The sequence below is a fragment of the Nannospalax galili genome, unplaced genomic scaffold (genome assembly GCF_000622305.1).
Source record: "Nannospalax galili isolate Female #2095 unplaced genomic scaffold, S.galili_v1.0 scaffold340, whole genome shotgun sequence".
NCBI classification, from domain to species: Eukaryota; Metazoa; Chordata; class Mammalia; order Rodentia; family Spalacidae; genus Nannospalax; species Nannospalax galili.
Genome location: NW_008347519.1, coordinates 120,174 through 142,333, shown reverse-complemented (window position 1 = coordinate 142,333; position 22,160 = coordinate 120,174). Strand labels below are relative to the sequence as shown.

Here is a 22,160-nt window from a genome sequence, read left to right as displayed (position 1 = left end):
CTTTTCCCCTCAGCATGATGTTTCAAGTCTCAATCTCTCTCTCTCTCTCTCTCTCTCTCTCTCTCTCTCTCTCTCTCCCTCTCCCTCCCTCCCTCCCTCCCTCCCTCAGGCTCTGAGCCTCTGCAACTATTTCGACAGTCAAAATGTGAACTTTCGGGACAAGAAGGTGATCGAGCTGGGCGCGGGGACCGGCATCGTGGGAATCTTGGCGGCGCTGCAGGGTAAGCTGTCGTGGCAAGGGAGGAGGGGGACAGGATTGTGGAGAAGTTAACTACGTGGATTCCTGTAAGGAGAGGGCTTTGAACTCAGCTCAGTTCTTTCCCTTTAACAAACTCTCCAGTCTTTTGTGAGGCAGACAGCGCTGGTTGGCGTTCAAAACACTCAGGATAGTCGGTTTGGGAGTGGGAAAAACAAATCAGGTAGGAAATAAAAATCAGACAGGCCTTGTAGAGGGAGTTTCCTATTTTTTTTTCTCTCTCTCTCTGTCTTTGTGATTTCATGAAGAATGCTGTTACCTAAAATCCCGTTTGGTTTGGTCATATTGTTCTGTTAAGATGCATATATAGGGTATCCTGGAGAGAGAAGAGACAGGGTATTAAGCCACATCAAAATTTTATATTGTGATAGGCTCCTTTTAAAATTTTTTTTATTTTTATTTAATTTTGTGTGAATAAGTATATTGCCTGTGTGTATGTAAGTGCACTCAATTCATGCAGTGCCTGCAGAGATCTGAAGAGGGCAATGGATCCCCTGGAACTGGAGTTACCAATGGTGGAGTTACCAATGGTTGTTAGCTGCCATGTGGGTGCTGGGAACTGAACCTGGGTTCTCTGAAAGAGTAGCCAGTGTTCTTAACTGCTGAGCCATCTCTCCAACCCCTAGGTTCTTTTTTGTTTGATCTTCTTTTCTTTCTTTTTTGGGAGGGAGGATGGTTAAAACAGGGTCTCCTGCAGCCTAGTCTGGCCTGAAACTCATTATGTACTGGAAGATGACCTTGAACACCTGGTCTTTCTGCCTGCCTCAACCTTCCAAATGCTGGGATTATAGATGTGTGCCACCATACCCCCATTAGATCCCTAAGGCTTTTATTGCTAGAAGAAACAAGTTTATGAGTTTTGGAGTGCTAGGGTATATTTTTCTGGAAGTAGGGGTGATAATTAAACAGCCCAGACTTAGGAAAGGAAAGGGTCAGGACAATTGTGCTCACATTTTATAAAAAGCTGGGAACTAAAAAGTTCCTTACCTTATAATCTAAGGAGAAGACAAAACCTCCACACTGCAAACACTCATTTATAAACACTTATGAAGTCATGCAAATTAGGATGTCCTTCTTCATAAGGACAAAACTAGGTCACATTAAGGGAAGTCTTTGCAGAGGCAGACATTTATTCATGGATTCATTCAATTGAATGTGTTCTAAATACTCTGTGTCAAGAATCATACTGGATATTGGGGATTTGACAGGGAAAAGGGTTTTTTTCTTCCCAAAGAGCTTGTGGTTTAGTGAGGGAAAATTGGGAATATGCTATGGTACATGCATTATATTGAGGTGGTGGGGGTCAGATCTACCTCGATTGCCTGGGAATCCATCAAGGTGTGTGCGGGGGGGGGGTTCTGTCAGATGAGGAATTGAATAGTGTACAAAAAAAAAAAAAAGGCTGATGTAGACGATTACTGCAAGGTCAAGATTAGCCCAAGCCACAGAGCAAGACCCTGTCTTAGAAAGGAATGGAGGGAGAGAGGGAGGGAGGGAAGCAAGGAAGGAAGGGCCTGTAGTTGGATGAGAGCACCCATCTTTACTTGCTGTCAGACTAACTGCTGCTTTTTTTTGCCCTATTTAGTTGCATGTCAGAAACCTTGGGTGTTCTCTCTTTTTATTTATTTTTTTGGGGGGGGGTGTTATCTATTGCTCTTTCCCTTTGCATTCCAGAATTTAGCCAATCCCTGCATCCTTAACACTTTCTCTGTTGTCTATTCCTCTTCCCATCACATTTAGTTAGTCCACCCACTACCATTTCTTGCCTGGACTTTCATAAGTAGCTTCATGCTTCCAGATGGGAATGTTTAGCACTCCCAAAATGATCCTGCGATCTTCCCCCTCCAAACCTGTTTCTTCTCAGGCTTTCCCATCCTCAAAGCACCATCTACCCAGTGGGAAACCTAGACATCATCTTTGACATGTCCTTGCTTTTCATCCCCATGCCCATTATTAGATGTCCTAAGGATTTTATCTCCTAAAAAAATCTTTTGGATTCTCTTGTGGTTTTCTAGCTCCACTGCTAGCTCCTCCACTGCTAGCTCCTCCACTGCTAGCTCCTCCACTGCTAGCTCCTCCACTGCTAGCTCCGCCACCATCACTTGCTCACACTGCAATAAGTGGTAAAACTGGTCTTCTTGCCTTGAGTCTTGGGCCCTCCCTTACCACCTTGGCTCATCCCACCCCACAGAGAGAATGACCTTTTCAAAATGCAGCCACCACCACCACCACCACCACTACCACCATCATCACCATCATCATCATCATCATTATCATTGTCAACACACCCCACCGCTGCCCAAATCTTTCTTTGGCTTACTGCTTTCAGGGCAGAACCAGCACCTTTAGCATGGCTTCTAGTGTCCTGCCTCCCTCTCTAGCTTCTTCCAGTGCCTGCCCCATCCTCCTGGAGCTATCTAGTGCCCTTTCTGTCCATTCTGCAAACCTGCTTTGATATCTCCTTCCTTAAGGACTTCATGGAGGCTGCATTTCTGCTTGAAACTCTCTTACTGCCTGGTTGATGCATATGCATCCTTCATTTTTCTGCTCAAAAATCACTTCCAAGGAAAGGCGTCCCTGACAGCTACCAGCTTAGGCCGAGTAGGCCACCTTCAGCTGTTTCTTATCTTTTGATTGCTTCTGTTTTCTCAGAAAATGGCCACGTGTTCCTGCCACAATATTTACTCATCTGGCTGTCTGTACATACTGCTTCCCATCTTGGTATTATGTATGGACGAACTAGCTAAGGTCAAGCTTTCCATTTGCCATGAGATCCTGAAGCTTTCCACCTGCTCCAAGACTCTTTTCCAACAATTTATCTCTCCTGTATTCCTGCATTATTTGTTTTTCTCTTTCTCTCTGGATTATATTCTCTCTCTCCATACATATAGTGTGTGTATATGCATATAAGATATATGTGTACATACATATGCTGAAATGCCTATCTTAGAACAAAATGAAACAAAACAAAACTGAGCCTACATCTTCTGAGCCATTTCTCTGCTCAGGAGAGAACACCTCCAAATATTAATGTCACTGTAGTGCCTTTCCTTCTATGTTTTCTCAGTCTGTCCCAGTTATACCTTCACTCCCCCAGGTCCCCTCACTCCAGTTGCTCTGGTTAAGATTGTGAGCTTCATTTCCAACCCCGTGTTTTAAACCCAGGAGTCAGTTCCTAGCCCACTCCAGTGACTTTGCATTTGGCACTGGCATTCCCCTTTCCTTGAAATGTCCTTTGCTTTCTGGGCCACACACTTCTGGCTTCCGCCCACCTCCTGGCATACTTTTCCCTATCTTTTGTTGATTCCTTTTCATCCTCACAACTGAAATTTTAGTGCCCAGAGCACAGGAGTAGCCCTTTGACCCTTTCTTTTTTCTGGCTGTGCTCCCTCTTGAGCAGTCCCAGCACTTTGTGGCTTTGAACATCTCTTTTATGCTGATGACCGAAGTCTTTCATTTCTATAACCAGACTTGTTTGCATAACCCACTGCCTACTCAGTATGTTCATATGATTGTCTGACAGACATGTCAATCTTTGTGTACCCACAAATGCTCTCATTTTTAAGTTTGCTTTTCCTAAAGCCTTCTTCATTTACATAACTGGTAATTTGGTCTCTGAGTAAGGCCAAATGTTCAAGAACCATCAATCTCTTTTTTTTTTTTTTTTGAGACAGGGTCTCCCTGTAGCCCCAGCTGGCCTGGAACTCACTGTATAGACCAGGCTGGCCTTGAACTCAGAGATCTGCCTGCCTCTCCCTCCTGAGTGATGACTCTGAACCATCCATTCTTAATCAGAGTCTCTCTCTGTCTCTCTCTGTCTCTGTCTCTCTCTGTCTCTCTCTTTCTCTCTCAACTTTCTTCTCTCTCATTCACTCTGTTGACTGTACCTTCAAAATATATTCAGAACCTGACCACGTCTCAGCCTTTGTTACTACTCTAGTTCAACCCAACATTATTTTTCACCTGGGTCACTGCATCTGCCCACTGACTGATTTCCTTGATTTTGACCTTGCCCTTCTGCAGTCATTTATTTATTTATTTATTTATTTATTTATTTATTTATTTATTTATTTATTGTCTCGGTGCCCCACGCTGTTGCTCCGCGGGTTGGGGCATCTCAGTGTGAGGCCAGCCTGTTCTACATAGTGAGACTTTATCTTTTTTTTGTCTTTTTGAGACAGGGTCTCCCTGTAGCCTCAGCTAGCCTGGAACTTGGTATGTAGACCAGGGTGGCCTTGAACTCACAGAGATCTGCCTGCCTCTGCCACCCAAGTGCTGGAATCAAAGGTGTGCACCACCACGCCCAGCTTTATTTATTTATTTATTTATTTATTTACTTATTTATTTTTTACTATTTAAAACATTTTTTTAGATGAAGCATTTCATTACAGCTTTAACATACTCAATAATGGTTTCCAGAGCAAAGATACATCTCTTTCAAATTGAATGAGTTTTAAACCTTTAAAGAAGATATCCATTTAATTTTAGAATATATTGTTCCTTGCAGAAAGACTCATTGTTTTTGCTAATAACACTGAGATGTTGGCGCATGCATCTCTGATCTGTATGTATCTGATTATTACTACTCATAATTGGTTGAATTTGGATCCTTGGCACCTGTGTATGTCTATAAAGTCATCGGGTAGATTTCAATGGTAATGTTTCTCACCTCTTTTATGTGTATGAGTGTATCACCTGCATGTATGTGAGTGCACCTGTGTTGTGCAATGCTGCGGAGGTCAGAAGAGGAATTCGGATTCCCCTTCAACTGGAGTTAAGGACAGTTCATAGCTTCCATGTGGGTGTTGGGAATTGAACCCGGGTCCTCTGCAAGAGCAGTCAGTGCTCTTAACTGCTGAGCCATCTCTCTAGCCCCTATTTATTTATTTTTAATAACAGCAATCAAAGTGTCAGTATGTGCTGCTCCTCCATTTAAAATGCTCCTTAGCTTTTTATATATAGACTGAAGACCAGATTTCTCATAGTCTCCTTACAAGTTCTCAGTTACGATCCAGTCCCAACTGTCATCCCTTCCCTCACCCTGTTCCTTTGTCCCTCTGTTTCCTGCTGTCCCAGCAGGCTGAGTCCTGCTTCAAGGTCTTTGTGCTTGCTGGTTTGTTGTTTGGTAGACTTTAGCCAGAGAGATCCTCGTGGTTTGCTCCATCGCTGCTTTCAAGTCATTCCCAAATAAAATCTGCTTAGTGAGGCTTTCCCAAACCATCCAATTAAAAAATGTGCTCCCTGCCCTCTCCATCAAATGACTCATACCTCTTTCCCTGCTTGGTGCTCACTGTAGCATGTATTACTATTTGATGATGGTGTGTGTGTGTGTGTGTGTGTGTGTGTGTGAGAGAGAGAGAGAGAGAGAGAGAGAGAGAGAGAGAGAGTCAGTCTTGTATAACCCTGATTGACCTTGAACTCCTAATCTTCCTGACTCCATCTCCCAAGTGCTGAGATTATAGGTGTGAACCATGAAGTCCAGTTTATTTTTGTATGTTGGCACAGGGCCTTTTGATGTAGCCCCAGATGGTCTGGAACTCACTACATAGAACAGGCTGGCCCTGAACTCATGGTCCTCCTGCCCCAGCCTCCCAAGTGCTGTGATGACAGATGTGTACCCCCATGCCTAGCTATTTCGTTTCTTTTGTTACTATCTCTTTCTTGCCACTGTTCAGTTTTTTCTTTTCTTTTTTTTTTCGACCCTGACCCTGGCTAGCCGGGAACTCACAGAGATCTGCCTACCTATTTGGTGGTGCTGAGGATCAAACCCAGGGCCTTGTGTTTGCTAGGCAAGCACTCTACCAACTAAGCTACAACTCCAGTCCATCTGTTCCCCCTCCCCCCCCCGCCCAGTTCTTTTTATTTTTTTGAGACAGTCTCCCTGTAGCCCTAGTTGGCCTGGAACTCACTAAGTAGACCAGGCTGGCCTTGATCTCACAGAGATCTGCCTACCTCTGCCTCCTCTGCCTCCTGAGTGCTGGGATAAAAGGCATATAACACCATGCCCAGCTTCCGCCCCCCCCCCTTTTTGAGACAGTCTTGCTGTGTAGCCTAAGCTGGTCTCCCACTGATGATCATCCTGGCTCTGCTTCCCTAGTTCTGGGATCACAGGCATGTGTTGCTACTACCACACCCAGCTTTTGGCTTTTTTTTCCTGTAAGCACCATGGAGGGGGTGGATTCTTGTCTGCCTGGTTCACTGCTGTATTCCTGACACCTGCATACAGGCACATGATGAGAATGAATGAGTGAATTCTTAGTACTTCCTGTGTTCTGTAACATCAGAATTATGACTGAATGGTTATTTGTAGTATCACAAGAGCTTCTGCATCTAGAATGAAACTTAAGGAAAGCTGAGATTTTGTTTTGCTTCCTGTTGTATCCCTAGCACTTAGCAGGTATTCAATACATATATTTATTTGTGAATAGAGCTTTCTGAAATGCTAATCTGATCATCTTTACCCCTGCTTCTACTCTTAAAACCTATTCCTCATTATCTAGCCTGACTCTCCTTTGCATGTCATAATCCTTGTTTTGTGTCTTGACACTTTTCTTCCCATTTCTGCATCTTATAGAATGCAGCCCTCCATGAATATTTCAAGATCTTTCTTCCCAGATGCTTATACTCCCTATTCTCTGCTTGCAAAGCCCCACCTGACTAACTCCTGGTTGTCCTTTAGGGCTCAGCTGAGGTCACATCTTCTGGGAACGCTTCCAGGCCCCTGAAGGACAGTTTGTGTCAGTGGGGGTAGATGCATAGCTCATCTCCAGCTTAGTCCTGCCCAGGCTTCTGCTGACATCTGAGTGTTGTGTGTTGGGCGGAAAGGTTGAAGATTAGCTCAGAGAGAATGTTGATGTTGTAGAATGTAGAGTAATGAGAGTGGTATGGGTGAGACTGAGGTCAAGGCAACCAAAAGCCAAAGTATGGACTTTGGGCTGTCAAGACACTGAGACCTTGAGGTCTCTGGACTCTCCAGGCAGGAGCCAAGAGCCCTTGGTTGGTCCCTCTGACTTGCATTTCTCCTCCTTGCTCTCCCTCAGGGGGGGACGTTACCATCACTGACCTGCCTCTTGCCCTAGAGCAGATCCAGGGCAACGTCCATGCTAATGTGCCAGCTGGAGGCCGAGTGCAGGTGTGTGCCTTGTCCTGGGGAATTGACCAGCATGTCTTTCCTGGAAACTATGATCTGGTGCTGGGGGCAGATATCGTGTACCTGGAACCTACCTACCCACTGCTGCTGGGGACCCTCCAACACCTGTGTGGGCCCCGTGGTACCATCTACCTAGCTGCCAAGATGAGAGAGGGGCATGGGACTGAGAGCTTCTTTCACCACCTCCTGCCCCAGCACTTCCAACTGGAGCTGGCCCAGCGGGATGAGGATGTGAATGTCAATATCTATAGGGCCAGGCATAGGGCAGGGAGACCTGCTTGACATCACCCCTTGTGTTGACCTCCACCCCTGTCTCAGTGAAGGAATGGCGGAACTGCAGAGCCATAAACATGAGGACCAAAAAAAAAGATGGATTGCTTGGCCTCTTTCTCTTTCCTCTTCCCTTTTGTTCCCCTAGATATTCTTGTGAAGATGCAGAGAGGTGCCTGCTTGTTAAGAATCATAGAGCTCTGGGCTGGAAAGATGGCTCAGTGGTTAAGAGCAGTGGCTGCTCTTACAGAAGACCTAGGTTCAATTCCCAGCACCCACATGGCAGCTAACAACTGTCCATAACTCCAGTTCCAGGGGACTATAATGCCCTCTTCTGACCTCGGTGGACATTGCACGACATGGGTGCACTTACATGCAACCACTACACTCATACACATAAAATAATATAAAAAAAGAATCATAGGACCCTAGAAGCATTGGGCTTAGAGCACAAAGAAGGTTCCCAGCACTTGTCTTAAGAGGAAGAGGACGGGAAGGTAGCTGAGATTTTTAGGGGGTTAGGAGAGGAAAACAGGCTGCAGAGAGACTGTCACCAATCACTTCCATTTCTTCTGGAGTCATACAGAATGACTTAAAAACAAACAAACAAAAATCATACATTCTATGGAATTGTTTTTAAGAGAAAGAATGAGCATCAGTGATCTCTTCTGCATCCAGAGAATGCAGCTTCTGACAGAGAGCTGGGCACGAAGACACCTCAGACTACCTGTTTCCTGCCTGAAGGGCCAAGACTCTTACTTGAGCAAGTCCCCCTATCTCTGGGACTGGGGATAAGCAGCAGAGCCATCCCTTTGGACCTTGATTTCTTCATCCTTTGCAAAGCTCAAGAGCTGTGGCAGAGTATAATGGGCTAAGTTCTAGGTTCTTCTCATCTTTGGTTTTTCTTTCCAAGTTCAATCTTCCCTTCCTGATTTATTTTGTCTCCCTTCTTGGCTCTTTCCCCCTGCAGCCACTGTGGTAAGGACTCTTTTTCTTACTGTTTAGGCACATGGTCATCTCTGGACTGTACCATTCTAACCTCCATTCAAACTCTTTCAAATTGAGCTCTAATTAGCTTTCAATATCTGTATAGAAGCAAGACCTTCTCTGCTAGGTACTCAGTCTATACTCATATGATCTGAGCTACCTTTCTGTTTCATTTCCTACTCCTTTCCTGACTATATTGGACTTTAAACCAAATTACAGAAGTGCTACTTTTTGTTCCCTAAATCTATGCCAAGATTTCCTGATTGACTCCGTTTTTTTTGATGAATCGCTGATAAGAAGGGCTATTGCTCTCTGTCAAAACTCTTTGCTTCCTTTCCTGGGAGGTGGGGGAGGGGGCTTTTATTGACTCTCCTGCTTAAATGTGATTTTTTTCCCCCTTTGAAATCTTTAAACTTTTTTCATCTTAAGGGCCCCTTTCTGTCTCATCTGATTCTTATTTTCTCACCACTTTGGTGGATAGGGCTGTGGCTTATTCATCTCTAATCCCCCTAAAGCTGGCAACAGCTCCAGGCACACAGATGTTCAACAGATATTTTGTTAATTCAACAGATATTTATTTGGTTTGTTGAAGGAACTCCACCTCATCTCTCTAGGTGACCTTGGGCAGTTTCCTGAGCCCACCTACCTAACTCCCAAGTTTGTAATGAGTCAACAATGGATAATGAATATGAAAGTACATTGGAAATAAAGAAAACAAAAAGCTTTACCCACATGGCTTGCATTGTTATTATTAAATCAGTGGAGTTGGAACATATTATTATTAATTATTATTATTATTATTACTACATATTTTCAGACAAGGTCTTACTATGCAGCCTTGGCTGGCCTGGGACGCTCTATGTAGACCAGTCTGGCCTGGAACTCAGAGACATCCGCCTGAGTCGGCCTCTGGAATGCTGGGATTAAAGGAGTGCGGCAGGACGCCGGACTATATTGTTATTTTGTGACAACTTTACGCTGTATTTTTTTCTTATTTCACCCGCCAAGGGTAATTGCGTTGCGAAATGTTTCAATAAGCCAAGCAAAGGAGGCGGTTGTATTCCTCCGGCCTGCAGGTGGCAGCATCCTCGACCGACGCTTTCCGTAAACACTTTTGGCCCTCGCGCGGCTTCGTAGGCTGTCGTCTCACCTGTGCGCCCGCCGCTGGGGTGTCCGACTACTGGAGAGATGTCACTGCTGCGTACCCTACGCTTGTGCCTGGTCTCGCAGACGGGGAGCCGCTCGGTGAGGCTCGGGCGGGGGCTGACCCGCCTTCCTGGCTGCCCTCCTTCCCTGCGCCCTGGGCTCCATCCCACCCTTCCCTCGAGGGCGTCGGTCCATCCACGGAGCGCTGCCCTTTCCCACCTTCCCTGATGTCCCCGCCGTGTCCATGTGCTCGGCCTCCCCCAACCCGTCTGCTTCCGGCAGCTAATGCCTTTGTTCTTCCTCCAGGCGGGGTCCCTTCTGCTTCAGTCGCCCCAGCCATCATGGCACGCGTTTCACGCTGTCCCCTCGTTGTCTTCCTCCACCTCCAGCAAGGAGCTCCTTATGAAGCTGCGGCGGAAAACGGGCTACTCCTTTGTAAACTGCAAGAAAGCTCTGGAGAGTTGTGGCGGGGATCTCAAACAGGTGGGCGGAGGTGATGTTTGAAAGGGGTGCTAGGGCCCGACCTCATACTTTCTTGGGGAGGTCATGCTGGGGAGCAGAGACGTGACCTGTTGCCCAGTGACCCATAACGACAGAGCCCAAGGATAGATTCTGGCTAAACGACAACCTCAGCTTTGGACTTCGTCTTATTTGGAAGCAATTAACCCAGGATCCCAGGGCTAACCGTGTTCCATGCAAAATTGCGATGGGATTTACTGCTGTGTGGAGCTGAAAGTGTGTGAATTTTGAAATCAGACTCACCAGGACTCAGATTATGATGGTGCCCTCTGTATACATTATGACCTTGAACATTTCAATTAACCTTTCAGAGTTGTTTCACTCTTGTCTGTACAATGAAAATATTACCATCTGCCCTGTAGCAGGGTTGTGAAGATTAAGATTATGCAAACCACCAGTTACTACAATGCCTGGTATTTAGTATTTAGTGGTAGACTGCCAAGTGATAGACTAGTTTCTGTTATAGAATGTGGGGGGTGCAGAAAGAATCAGTGGACTTGGAACGTATTTTAGAGCAGGGCTCATTTCTGAATTCTGTGATTTTCTTTTTTTTTCCTGTTTGTAGGCAGAGGTTTGGCTGCACAAGCAGGCCCAGAAAGAGGGCTGGAGCAAAGCTGCAAAGCTCCATGGGAGGAAGACTAAGGAAGGCCTGATTGGGCTCCTTCGGGAAGGAAACACAGCTGTATTAGTAGAGGTGAGTTGTTGGAGATTTCATATACTAGAAACAGCTGTGTCTTGGGGTGTGCGGCATAAGGTAGAATCTTTCCATTCTTTATAAAGTCTTTTTTGATTGATTTGTATTTATTTTATGTGTATGAGTGTTCTGCATATATGTAAATATACTTCATGTGTGGAGTGCCCATGGAGGCCAGAAGAGGGTGTCATTTTCCCTGGAACTGGAGTGACGGGAGGTTGTTAGCCTCCATGTGAGTGCTGGGAACTGAACCCAGGTCCTCTGCAAGTGCAGCCAGTGCCCTTAACTGCTGAGCTGTTCCCTTTCACTCCACCCCACTTTTCCATCTTTTTTGTTTGTTTGAGACAAGGTCTCCCTGTAGCCCCAGCTGGCCTGGCACCTACTTTATAGACCAGGCTATCCTTGGTCTCACAGAGGACTGCCTCTGCCTCCCCGGTGCTGCCTGTTGCATTTTTTGTTTTATTTTTTGTTTTTTGTTTTTTTGAGACAGGATCTTCCTGTAGCTCTAGCTGACCTGGAATTTGAAATGTAGACCAGGCTAACCTCAACCTCACAGAAATCCTCTTGCCTCTGCCTCCCAAATGCTGGGATTAAAGGTGTGGGCCTGCCTGTTGCAGTTACAAAAAAGAAATCTGTTTGAGAACTGTAAAAGGTGGTTGGAGTTAAAGTCTAAAGGCCTGAGTTATTAGGTGGGGACTAAGTATAGAAATGCACAGGTGTGTTGGTGAGAATAGCCTAGCAACCTAGACCATTACTCCTGAATCTGAGTCCAGTGTAGCCTTGTTTGCAGAACAGGTAGATTTAAGATTAATGGTTGTCACCTGTAATCCCAGCAGTCAGTCATGAGGCTGAGGTAAGAGCACAAAAATTTTAAGCTAGTAATTAATGTATTACTCTATGTGTTGTATTAGTAAGCTTATGATTAATAAGTAGCTTAGAGGAGCCTTGAAGTCATAATTGGTGAAAAGGCAGTTGTAGATAAGTTCAGAGTAAAAGAAGGGGGTGACAGCAAAAGTAGTTTAGAGGGTGGTATGATGGTGCATTTGTGTAATCCCAGCACATGGGAGGTCAAGGCAGGGAGATCAGGAGTTCAAGGTCATCCTCAGCTACATAGTGAGTATTGAGGCCAGACTGAGCTGCATCAGACCATCTCCAAAACAACACATTTTTGGAGTTGGAAGAGGCTGGAAAGTGAAGTGATCATGGTGTGCAGCCACAGGTGAGTGGTTGTAAATGTGCAGTAAGTCCTTCAGGACATTCAGAATTCTGAACGTGCAGGTTATTGGTAACTCTCTAGCACAGCAAGAATCACTTGGTTCAGTTTCTGGCCTCAAGTGGAAGAGGAAGTGCAGCTTTACAGTCTGGGGCCATTTCTTTCTGTTGCGTCTGAAGCTTGTTCTGTTAGTATCTCAGCTGACTCTCCAACCATACAGCACTTTTAGAAGCTATTAATAAACAGCTTATACAGCAATATCCATTTATTTCCACAGGTAAACTGTGAGACAGATTTTGTCTCCAGAAATCTAAAATTTCAACAGCTGGTCCAGCAAGTAGCCCTGGGAACCATGTTACATTGTCAGGGCATTGAGGATCAACTCTCTACGTACAGTAAAGTGAGTTTGAAGGTTGTTTCCAGCTTGCTAAATTTGTTCTGCTTCCCCTACCTTTGTTGGTGTTGGGGATTGAACTCAGGGACTTAAGCAGGCTAAGTACATGTCTTCTACTTACCTACACTCCTGCCCTCTACTGCCCCCCCACCACTTTTTTTTAGACAGGGTCTCACTATGTAGCCCTGTCTGGCCTGGAACTCACTATATAGACTAGGCTAGCCTCAAACTCAGAGATCCACCTGCCTCTGCCTCCTGAGTGCTCTGATCAAAAGCATGTGCCACTCTACCTTGCTACTGTGCTTTTTCTAATAAACACTTCTCAATTTCTTCATACTGGTGCTTAAATCTCTTTTGTTGTACCACCTTACCTTATTCTGCTTTATTAAAAATTTGTGGGGGCTGGAAAAATGGCTGAACAGTTAAGAGCAATTGAAGAGAACCTGAGTTCGGTTCCCAGCACCACAGGGATCCCTGCTAACAGCCATCCATAACTCCAGTTCCAGGGGAATCCAATATCCTTTTCTGGCCTCTGTGGGTACTGCATGCACATGGTGCACTTGCATGCAGGTAAAACATGCATACACATAAAATAAAAATAAATTGCCGGGTGTGGTGGCACATGCCTTTAATCCCAGCGCTTGGGAGGCAGAGGCAGGTGGATCTTTGTGAGTTCGAGGCCAGCCTGGTCTACATAGTGAGTTCCAGGACAGCTGGGGCTACAGGGAAACCCTGTCTCAAAAAAATAAATAAATAAAAAATAAATAAATAAAATCAAACCTCTATCCAGACAAGACACAATAAAACTCCCCATCTCCTGAAAAAAAATAAAAAATAAATTAAAAATTTTTAATTAAAAATAATTGTGTGTTGTGATATGTGTGTATTTGTATGTGTACCTGTGGATGTGTGTGGGTGTACACACATGTAGATGCATGCATATTTGTGTGAAGGCCAGAGATCTACATTAGGTTTCATCCTCAGTGGCTCTCTACCATACTTTTTGAAATAGGGTCTCTTGGTGACCATAGAGCTCACCCATTTGGCTAAACTAGCTGGCAAGTGAGAGCTACAGATTCTCCCTCTCTGCCTCCCCAGGGCTGAGATTATAGCTGTGTGCCACTGTGTTTGTGCTAGCTCTTCCTTGGCTCCTGGAGATGGAATTCAGGTCCTTCTTGCATAGCAAGCCCTTTAACAATCGAGCCCTTTCCCAAGCCCTAAAATTTTTTAATAGCGCTTACATGTTAGTCATTTATTTATGTATACTTTATTGCATTATAGTGTTCTCCCCAGTAGATGTAAGCTTCATGAAGTAAGAATTTGTCTATTCATTACTGAATCTCTAGTGAAAGAGAGCAGGTATAGCATTTAGATGGGACTCAGTAGATTGTTGGTGAATGAATGAATGAATGCCAGTGGAGTAGAGGGCCAAATTGAGCAGAACTGCCTGAGGCTTCCTGTTCAGAAATCCAGAATGACCTTAGAAAAAGGTTTCCAAATAGACTGGAAAAAAAAAAAAAAAGGAAAAATCAGGAGAATAAACCTGTTCTCCATGAGAGGATAAAGTATTGTGTCAGTCTGCCTTTGGGTCATCCTATTGTCAAGGCAAATAGGAATCAACCACTCACAGCAGTTTGTGTGTGTGTTGATTACCACTGTGGATCTCTATCCTTCTAAAATCCCTTGCTAAATGTTAATTCTTATTGGCATTAAGTAGTCATATGACACGGGACACACCATTCAGATTATTATTTTAGAAATGGGGCTTGAACTCAGGGCCTTGTGCATGCCAAGGAAGGGTTCCACCATTAAGCTATACTACTAGTCTTAGTTCTAGAATTATGTTATGTGGATGAAGCACATGAATTGTAAGCTCTAGTTTTTTCTTTTCTTTTTTAAAAGAATAGTATTTTCTTTCAAAAATTTTAATTAAAACTTTTATTTGTATGAGTGTATTGCCTGCATATGTTATCTGCATTCATGTCATGCAATGTTCATGGAGGCCAGAAGAGGGAATTGGGTTCAGATGATTAGTTACAGATGATTGTTAGCTGTTATGTGGGTGCTGGAAATGAACTTGGGTCCTTTGCAAGAGCAGCCAGTACTCTTAACCGCTGAGCCATCTCTCCAGCCCCAAAGTTTTAAGATTTTTATTTTGTGTGTATATGTGTTTCACCTGCATGTTGTCTGTGCACCATATATGTGCTGTGCCTGCCGAGGCCAGAAGAGGGTATTGGATCCCCTGAAACTGGAGTTACAGACAATTGTAGGACCCAGCACCCATATGGTGGCTAACAGCCCTCTGGGACTCCAGTTTCGAGGGATCTGACTCCATCTTCTGGCCTCTACATGCACCTCCTGCATGCATGTGGTGTGCATAAACTCATACAGGCACACTCATACACATAATATGTTTTAAAAAGATTTTCTTAAAATTTTGTTAAATTGTTTTAAAAGATTATTTTATGTGTATGAGTGTTTGTCTGCATGTATGCAAGTTCTTGGGATCTGCCTGTCTCTGTCCCTAAATGCTGGGGTCATATGTATGTGTCCCCATGCCCAGCTTTTTATGTGGGTGCTAGGGATTCAAATTCAGGTACTCAAGCTTATAGTACAAGCACTTCTACCTATGGATCCATCTTCCCAACTTCTCCACTTCTTTTTTTTTTGAGACAGGGTCTCTCCCTGTAGTCCCAGCTGTCCTGGAACTCAATATGTAGACCAGGATGGCCTTGAACTCACAAAGATTCACCTGCCTCTGCCTCCCGAGTGCTGGTATCAAAAGCATGTGCTACCACATCTGTCTCACAGTTTACCTGTGGAAATAAATGGATATTGCTGTATAAGCTGTTTATTAATAGCTTCTAAAAGTGCTGTATGGTTGGAGAGTCAGCTGAGATACTAACAGAACAAGCTTCAGACGCAACAGAAAGAAATGGCCCCAGACTGTAAAGCTGCACTTCCTCTTCCACTTGAGGCCAGAAACTGAACCAAGTGATTCTTGCTGTGCTAGAGAGTTACCAATAACCTGCACGTTCAGGGTGTATTCCCTGCGTATATGTGAGTGCACCTGTGGTGTCGTGCAGTGCCATGGAGGTCAGAAGAGGGCTTTGGATTCCCCTGGAGTTAAGGATGGTTCATAGTTGCCATGTGGATGCTGAGACTTGAACCTAGGTCCTCTGCAAGAGAAGTCAGTGCTCTTAACTGCTGAGCCATCTCTCCAGCCCCATGCCTGGCTTTTAAAATATTTATTATTTTTATTTATGTGTGTGAATGTAATGCCTGCATGTAGGTAGGTACACCCCTGTGCACCTGTGTCATGCAGTGCCCACAGAGGTCAGAAGAGGGCGCCAGATCCCCTGGAACTGAAGTTACAGACAGTTGTTAGCTGCCATGTGGGTGCTGGGAATTGAACCCAGGTCCTCTGCAAGAGCAGTCAGTGCTCTTAACCACTGAGCCATCTCTCCAGCCCAACTTCTCTGCTTTTTAAAATTATTTTTTGAGATAAGCTCTCGCTCTGTAGCCCAGGCTGGCTTCAAACTCACTATATAGCCCAAGCTGGCCTTGAACTTGCAGTAAGCAGTCCTCCCATTCTGTATTTGGGTCTTCCTTCTCTCACAGAAAGATGGCTCCTTTCAGCTTCAATATGTTAATTTATTTACTCAGTGTCACAGAATATTTAAAATTGTTTCAGAATTTCTATGTCTGACCACTGAAAACAAGAAACCTACTAGAGAGTTCAAGACTTCTTTGTAGTTCTTTTTGTCTTTACATTGACGTTATGTGATCAAAAGACTGTATTAAAAGTTGCTCTGTGAGACTGAGATGACTTAGAGATCAAGAGCACTTGCTGCTCTTCCAGAGGACCAAGGTTCAGTTCCTAGCATCCATATGGCCACTCACAACTCCTGTAACTTCAGTTTCAGGGGATATGACACCCTCTTGTAGCCTTGGGCACCAGATGTACACTGTGAACATACATGCAGGCACTCACATATACAAATTTTTTTTATGTGTATGAGTGTATTGCCTGCATGTATGTAAGTGCACCCATGTTGTGCCTTCCGCGGTCAGAAGATAGTTGTTAGCCACCATGTGGGTGCTGGGAATCGAACCCGGGACCTCTGCAAGAGCAGCCAGTGCTCTTAACTGTCAAGCCATCTCTCCAGCCCTGAAACAAAGTAAATCTTTAAAAACAAACAGAAAAACCAAAAGTTGCTTAGTGTGTGTTTATTTCTTCCTTTTGTAAGGCTGTGCTAATTTTTGAAATACAGTTAGGGTTTTTCTGTTCGGTCAGTTTTGTTTATTTGTTTACTTTAAAAATATTTTAATTTTTTGTGTATGAGTATATTGCCTGCATGTATGTAAGTACACCCATGTTGTGCAATACCCAGGGTATAAGTGTGCACAGAAGTCAGAGAACAACTTGTGGGAATCAGTTCTCTCCTACTGTGTTGGTCCGGGGATTGAGCTCAGGTTGTCAGGACTGGCAGCCTGAGCCTTTACCCATTGAGCCTTCTTGCTGGCCCCTTGAATCTCTTCTTACCCACTCCTGTAGATAACCAGGCTCATTGGATTATTGTTTTAAGTATTTCTTCTTACAAAAATAAGCATACATATGCATTTATTTCATGGACAGATGATGGCATGTATGCTTTTAATTTGTTTTTTTACTTAATCATGCATGAATCATGGAAATAGTCCATAGCAGCTCATGAAAATCTTCCTGTGTGTGTTTGTTTGAGACAAGGTCTTACGAAGCCCAGGTCAGCTTTGAACTCATTATATAGCTGAAGCTGGCCATGAGCTTCTGATTCTCTGCCTTCTCCTGAGTGCTGGGATTACAGGCATGCTCCATCACACCCCCATTCCTTTGTCTTATAGCTGCATAGAATTCTGTTGCATGGCTGTGCCTGGAGCTGTTTAACCAGTCTCCTGTGTTTAGGCATTTAGGGTCTTTCCAAAATTTACTAATAGAAATGATTGCTCAGTGATTGTGTGTGTGTGTGTGTTTTAACATGCGTACTTCTGTATCATTAGAAGTTTATCAAGCTGATTATGGTGGTGCATACCTATAATCTCAACACTTGGGAGGCTGAGGCAGAATGATTACCAGGAGTTTGAGGCTAGCCTAGGCTACATTGTGAGTTTCAAGCCATCCTGGATTACTGAGTAAGACCCTGCCTCAAAAAAACAATAAAGACCTACAGCAATTGGGCATGGTGACACACATCTTTAATCACCAGGTAGCTCTCTGTGAGTTTGAAGCTAGCTTGGTCTTTGTATCGAGTTCCAGGCTAGCCAAGGCTGCATAATGAGACACTGTTTTAGAAAAACAAAACAGAGCCAGATGTGGTGGAGCATGCCTTTAATCCCAGAACTTAGGAGGCAGAGGCAGGCAGATCTCTGTGAGTTTGAGGCCAGCCTGGTCTGCATTGTTCTAGGCCGGCTGGGGCTACAGGGAGACCCTGTCTCAAAAGGACCAGAAAATTAAATAAATAAATAAATAAATAAATAAATAAATAAATAAATAAATAAATAAATAAAATAAAATAAAACCCAACAATAACAAAAGAGGAAGTGTATTATCAGATTCCTAGAACTAGAGTTGCAGAGTCAAAGGCTAAACATCAATTCTCAGACTCTGTCCACTTCTCTGTTGCACTTGCACCATTTTGCATTCCCAGCAACAGTCTGGAAGTCTGCTGTGTTAATATTTTATGAGTGCTTGAAAAGACTGTTGCTGGTTTCTAGAAAATTCTGTTAGGCTAGAGGGTGGGAGTAGAATGGAATTGGGGTCAGTGCAGTAGTAGAGTAAGGTATTTGAAGTTATTATCAATTCTTAGCATCCTTGACTTTGGAAGTATCATCTCTATAATTAGTTGTCTTAAGCATTTTCTTGAATATAAGCTGGTTTGCATGTTTGCTAAATGGTTTTAGCAGAGTAGAACTGACCTACATTTGTTTCCCTTAGGGCTTCCTGAATTCCTCTGAGCTTTCTGGACTTCCAGCTGGGCCTGACAGAGAAGGCTCTCTCAAGGATCACTTAGCATTAGCAATTGGTGAGTATCTGTAAGGATTCTGGAAACTGGTAGTTAAGGTCTGGTTTTCCTGGTATCTTTGGTTTCCCTCCAAATCTAGTTCAAGAATTGCAAGCTCAAAACAGGAGTAGCTGGAGCGGGAAGTGGGGGATGAGTATGGTGGAAATACATTGTATGTGTGTTAAAATTCTCCAAGAATAAATATAAAATATTATATTACAAGATGGGGTGATGCTGGAGAAATGACTCAGTTAATAGCACTGGCTGCTCTTGGAGAGGACCCAGGTCCATAACTCCAATTCTAGGGAATCTGACACCCTCTTCTGACCTCTGTGGGCATTGCACAACATGGGTGAACTTACATACATGCAGATGGTATGCTCATATATACCAAATAAAAATAATAAATTTAAAAATAATAAGTAAATTAAAAAATAACTCTGTGGGCATGGCACGTGCTTTAATCCAAGCACTCAAGAGGCAGAGGCAGGAGGATCTCTGTGAGTTTGAGACCATCCTGGTCTACATAATGAGCAACAGACTAGCCAGGGCTATGTAGTAAGACCCTGTCTCAAAAAAAATATTGTTTTTCAAAATCATGTGCCTACAGGGCTAGATTATTTGAGTGTGGGAAATGGGTGCTGGGGAGCAGTGGCATCCTGAAGAGTAGACACCACTACCAAGCTCTTCCCAATTACTGTATTGGAGGAACTGGAGTTCTGGTGTGATCAGAATTTCTGAATTTTTTTTAGAAAGAACTTAAATTTATATACTAAACTCTCACAGTGTTTGTTTAGTGGTTTGATATGCTTAACTCTCCCAGTTTTTAGTTGTTTGCAATCAGTTAAGATTATTTTCCTCATTGTGCTGATCAAATAAAGCATGTTGTTACAAGGCAGAGATGAGATGGCCCTTTGACATTCAGTAGACTACATCTCAGGGAAAGTGCACTAAAGGTAAAAAAGTTTAAGGTCATCTATTTTGGGGATTAGATTCCTGTTTTCAAAACATCTGGCCCTGAACTTGCAAAGGTCAATAGTTTCAGAACGAGGACATCGGGATCATTGTTGGACTTTGGGTTCTTTCCCTGTGTCCTTGATGGAGGGAGGGAAGCAAGGCTGGGTTGGGTTGCTGGGAATCTTGTTCTTGTCCAAAGCTTCCAGTCAAGACATCAGTTCTGTTTTTATCAGGTAATCTTGTAGTTGTGTTTGAGTGAGTCACAAGTGAGAAACCAGGCCGACAGAAGTATTAAGAAATCTGGGAAGAGTTGGGGTTTCAGCCTTGCCAGTTTCTGCTAATTAACTATTGAGTAGAAGTTTTGAGCTATTATACTTACTTGGTTTGGGTTTCTGAGTCCTACCTTCCATAACTTAGATGTAACTGTGGCTAGTCCCATTGCGTTTGTCCAGATCCCTTGGTTTCACCTCCCATCCCTTCCTATTTTTCAGTTTATTTAGACTATTAGAACAAAGACCCGAGAAAACGGGGAAAACTAGAATCTGTTTTTGATTTTCATAGTTCTGAAAAATGTTATCTTTTTACTTTTGACAAGAGGAAGTTGAAACTATCAAATGACATGAAGTTTAAATTTTCTGGGGCTTTTTAATTGTAACTCTTTTCTAGATATAATGGGTTATTGGAAGTTGTATTGTGTGAGTTATTGTAGCATTTGGGAGACAGTGATTTGGTGGGAGGAAAATTGCTTAATTGCTTTCAAGTCAGACTTTAGTTATAATTCCAGCCCTGCCATGTATTATTGGGTGGGTTACTTAAACTCTCTAAGCCTAAGTTTAGTATAATGGTTTAGCCAGGTTCTGAGTCTTCTCTGCATACAAGATACTATAATAAATGCTTTTTTTACATGCCACCTGTTTTTGTTTTTGTTTTTTTAAACAGGGACCCTGTGTAGATCTGGCTGGCCTGGAACTCTATATAGAGCTCCCAGAGATCCTCCTGCCTCTGCCTCCTAAGTGCTGGCATTAAAGGCATGCATCACCACACCTGGCTATATGTTACCCTTATTTCTTCCAATAACCCTGAAAGGTAGGTAGTATCATTTCCATTGTATAGACGAGGAAACAAAGGCTTGATAAATTAATAAATGCCCAAAAGCCTTCCTGCCTGTAGAGCCAAGAAGAGGCAGAACTGAAAGGCCAGTCTGTGCTACTCAGCTTCTGTGGTTTTTTTTTTGGTCTTTTTGAGACAGGGTCTTCCCATAGCCCCAGCTGGCCTGGAACTCACTATGTAGACCAGGCTGGCCTTGAACTCACAGAGATCTGCTTGCCTCTGCCTCCCAAGTGCTGGGATTAAAGGCGTGCACCACCACGCCCAGCTCAGCTTCTGTTTTAACTAGCGTGCCCAGCATGTAGTTGGTATTGCATTAAAGACTCTCCTCTTGTCACCCCTTTTCCTTGTTGAATAAAAGCTGGAACCTGTGTCTTTCTGTCTTACTGCAGATCTAGTGCAGACACAGAAGGCTCGCCTTCCAGGCTTGTCCTCCGCGGTGCCCGTGTTGGTTTCACCACACTTGTCATAGTCTAGTGGTGAGCTCATTGTCTGGTTTTTCTCTTTTATAGGTAAGCTGGGAGAAAACATGACTCTCAAGCGAGCTGCCTGGGTGAAAGTGCCGTTGGGGTTCTATGTTGGCTCTTATGTGCATGGAGTAATGCACAGCCCCTCACTCCATAACCTAGTGCTGGGGAAGTACGGGGCCCTGGTCATCTGCGAGGCTTCTGAGCAGAACGCAAACTTGGAGGACATTGGTCGCCGCTTGGGACAGCATGTGGTGGGCATGGCCCCTCTCTCTGTTGGCTCCCTGGAAGATGAGCCTGGAGGAGAAACCGAGACGAAGATGCTGTCCCAGCCGTACTTGCTGGATCCTTCTATCACACTGGGACAGTATGTGCAGCCCCAGGGTGTGTCTGTAGTGGACTTTGTGCGCTTTGAATGTGGAGAAGGTGAGGAGATAGCAGATATCCAATAGCTTCCTGAGACTTTTGGCCCAGGAGGAAATATTTATTTTTAGATCTGGACATCATTGTAAAAAGTTATTTCCTAAGCCTCTTCAACCCCTGAATTTGTTCCTTCATTTGAGTTTATAATGAAATTAAATACTTATATAATTAAAGAGAGTAAATTTTTTTTCTAAATTATATATTTATTTAGCTCTTCCCTTCCAAATTTTAATTTGATTTAATTAATTGATTTGTATGTGTGAAACAGTGTCTTACTCTGTATTCCTGGTTGGTCTGGAACTTATTTTGTAGACAAGGCTGGCCTCAACTCACAGAGATCACCTGCCTCTGCCTCCGGAGTGCTGGGACTAAAGGCATGTAGCCCTATTTTCTTTCTTTTCTTTTCTTTTTTTTTTATTTTTTTTTATGTGTGTATTGCCTGCCTGTAGGTAAGTGCACCCGTGTCGTGCAATGCCTGTGGAGGTCGGATGAGGCTGTTGGATCCCCTGGAACTGGAGTTACGGACAGTTGTTAGC

At 43.8% G+C, this 22,160-nt stretch overlaps 2 protein-coding genes across 3 annotated transcripts in view; both read left to right on the top strand.

Annotated features, from left to right (window-relative positions):
- Positions 1-9,662, top strand: part of Eef1akmt3 (EEF1A lysine methyltransferase 3) — a 10,000-nt gene extending 338 nt beyond the window's left edge. Inside the window, exons 2-3 of the mRNA XM_008844037.3 lie at positions 110-221; positions 7,297-9,662. Of these exons, the coding sequence (XP_008842259.1) occupies positions 110-221; positions 7,297-7,688 (504 nt within the window). The 3' untranslated portion in view covers positions 7,689-9,662. The remainder of the gene's footprint in view (positions 1-109; positions 222-7,296) is intronic.
- Tsfm (Ts translation elongation factor, mitochondrial) lies at positions 112-21,797 on the top strand. Of its 2 annotated transcripts, XM_029568784.1 has the most exons (7): positions 112-221; positions 9,740-9,908; positions 10,116-10,292; positions 10,894-11,022; positions 12,513-12,635; positions 18,604-18,691; positions 21,247-21,797. In XM_029568784.1, exons 2-7 carry the CDS (start codon positions 9,852-9,854, stop codon positions 21,651-21,653), a joined length of 981 nt encoding a protein of 326 aa, XP_029424644.1. In that variant the 5' UTR covers positions 112-221; positions 9,740-9,851; the 3' UTR covers positions 21,654-21,797. The 2 variants fall into 2 exon arrangements, with proteins under 2 accessions (XP_029424644.1, XP_008842260.1); XM_008844038.3 differs by lacking the exon at positions 112-221 and having other exon boundaries at positions 9,716-9,908.
- The last annotated feature ends 363 nt before the right edge of the window (positions 21,798-22,160 follow it).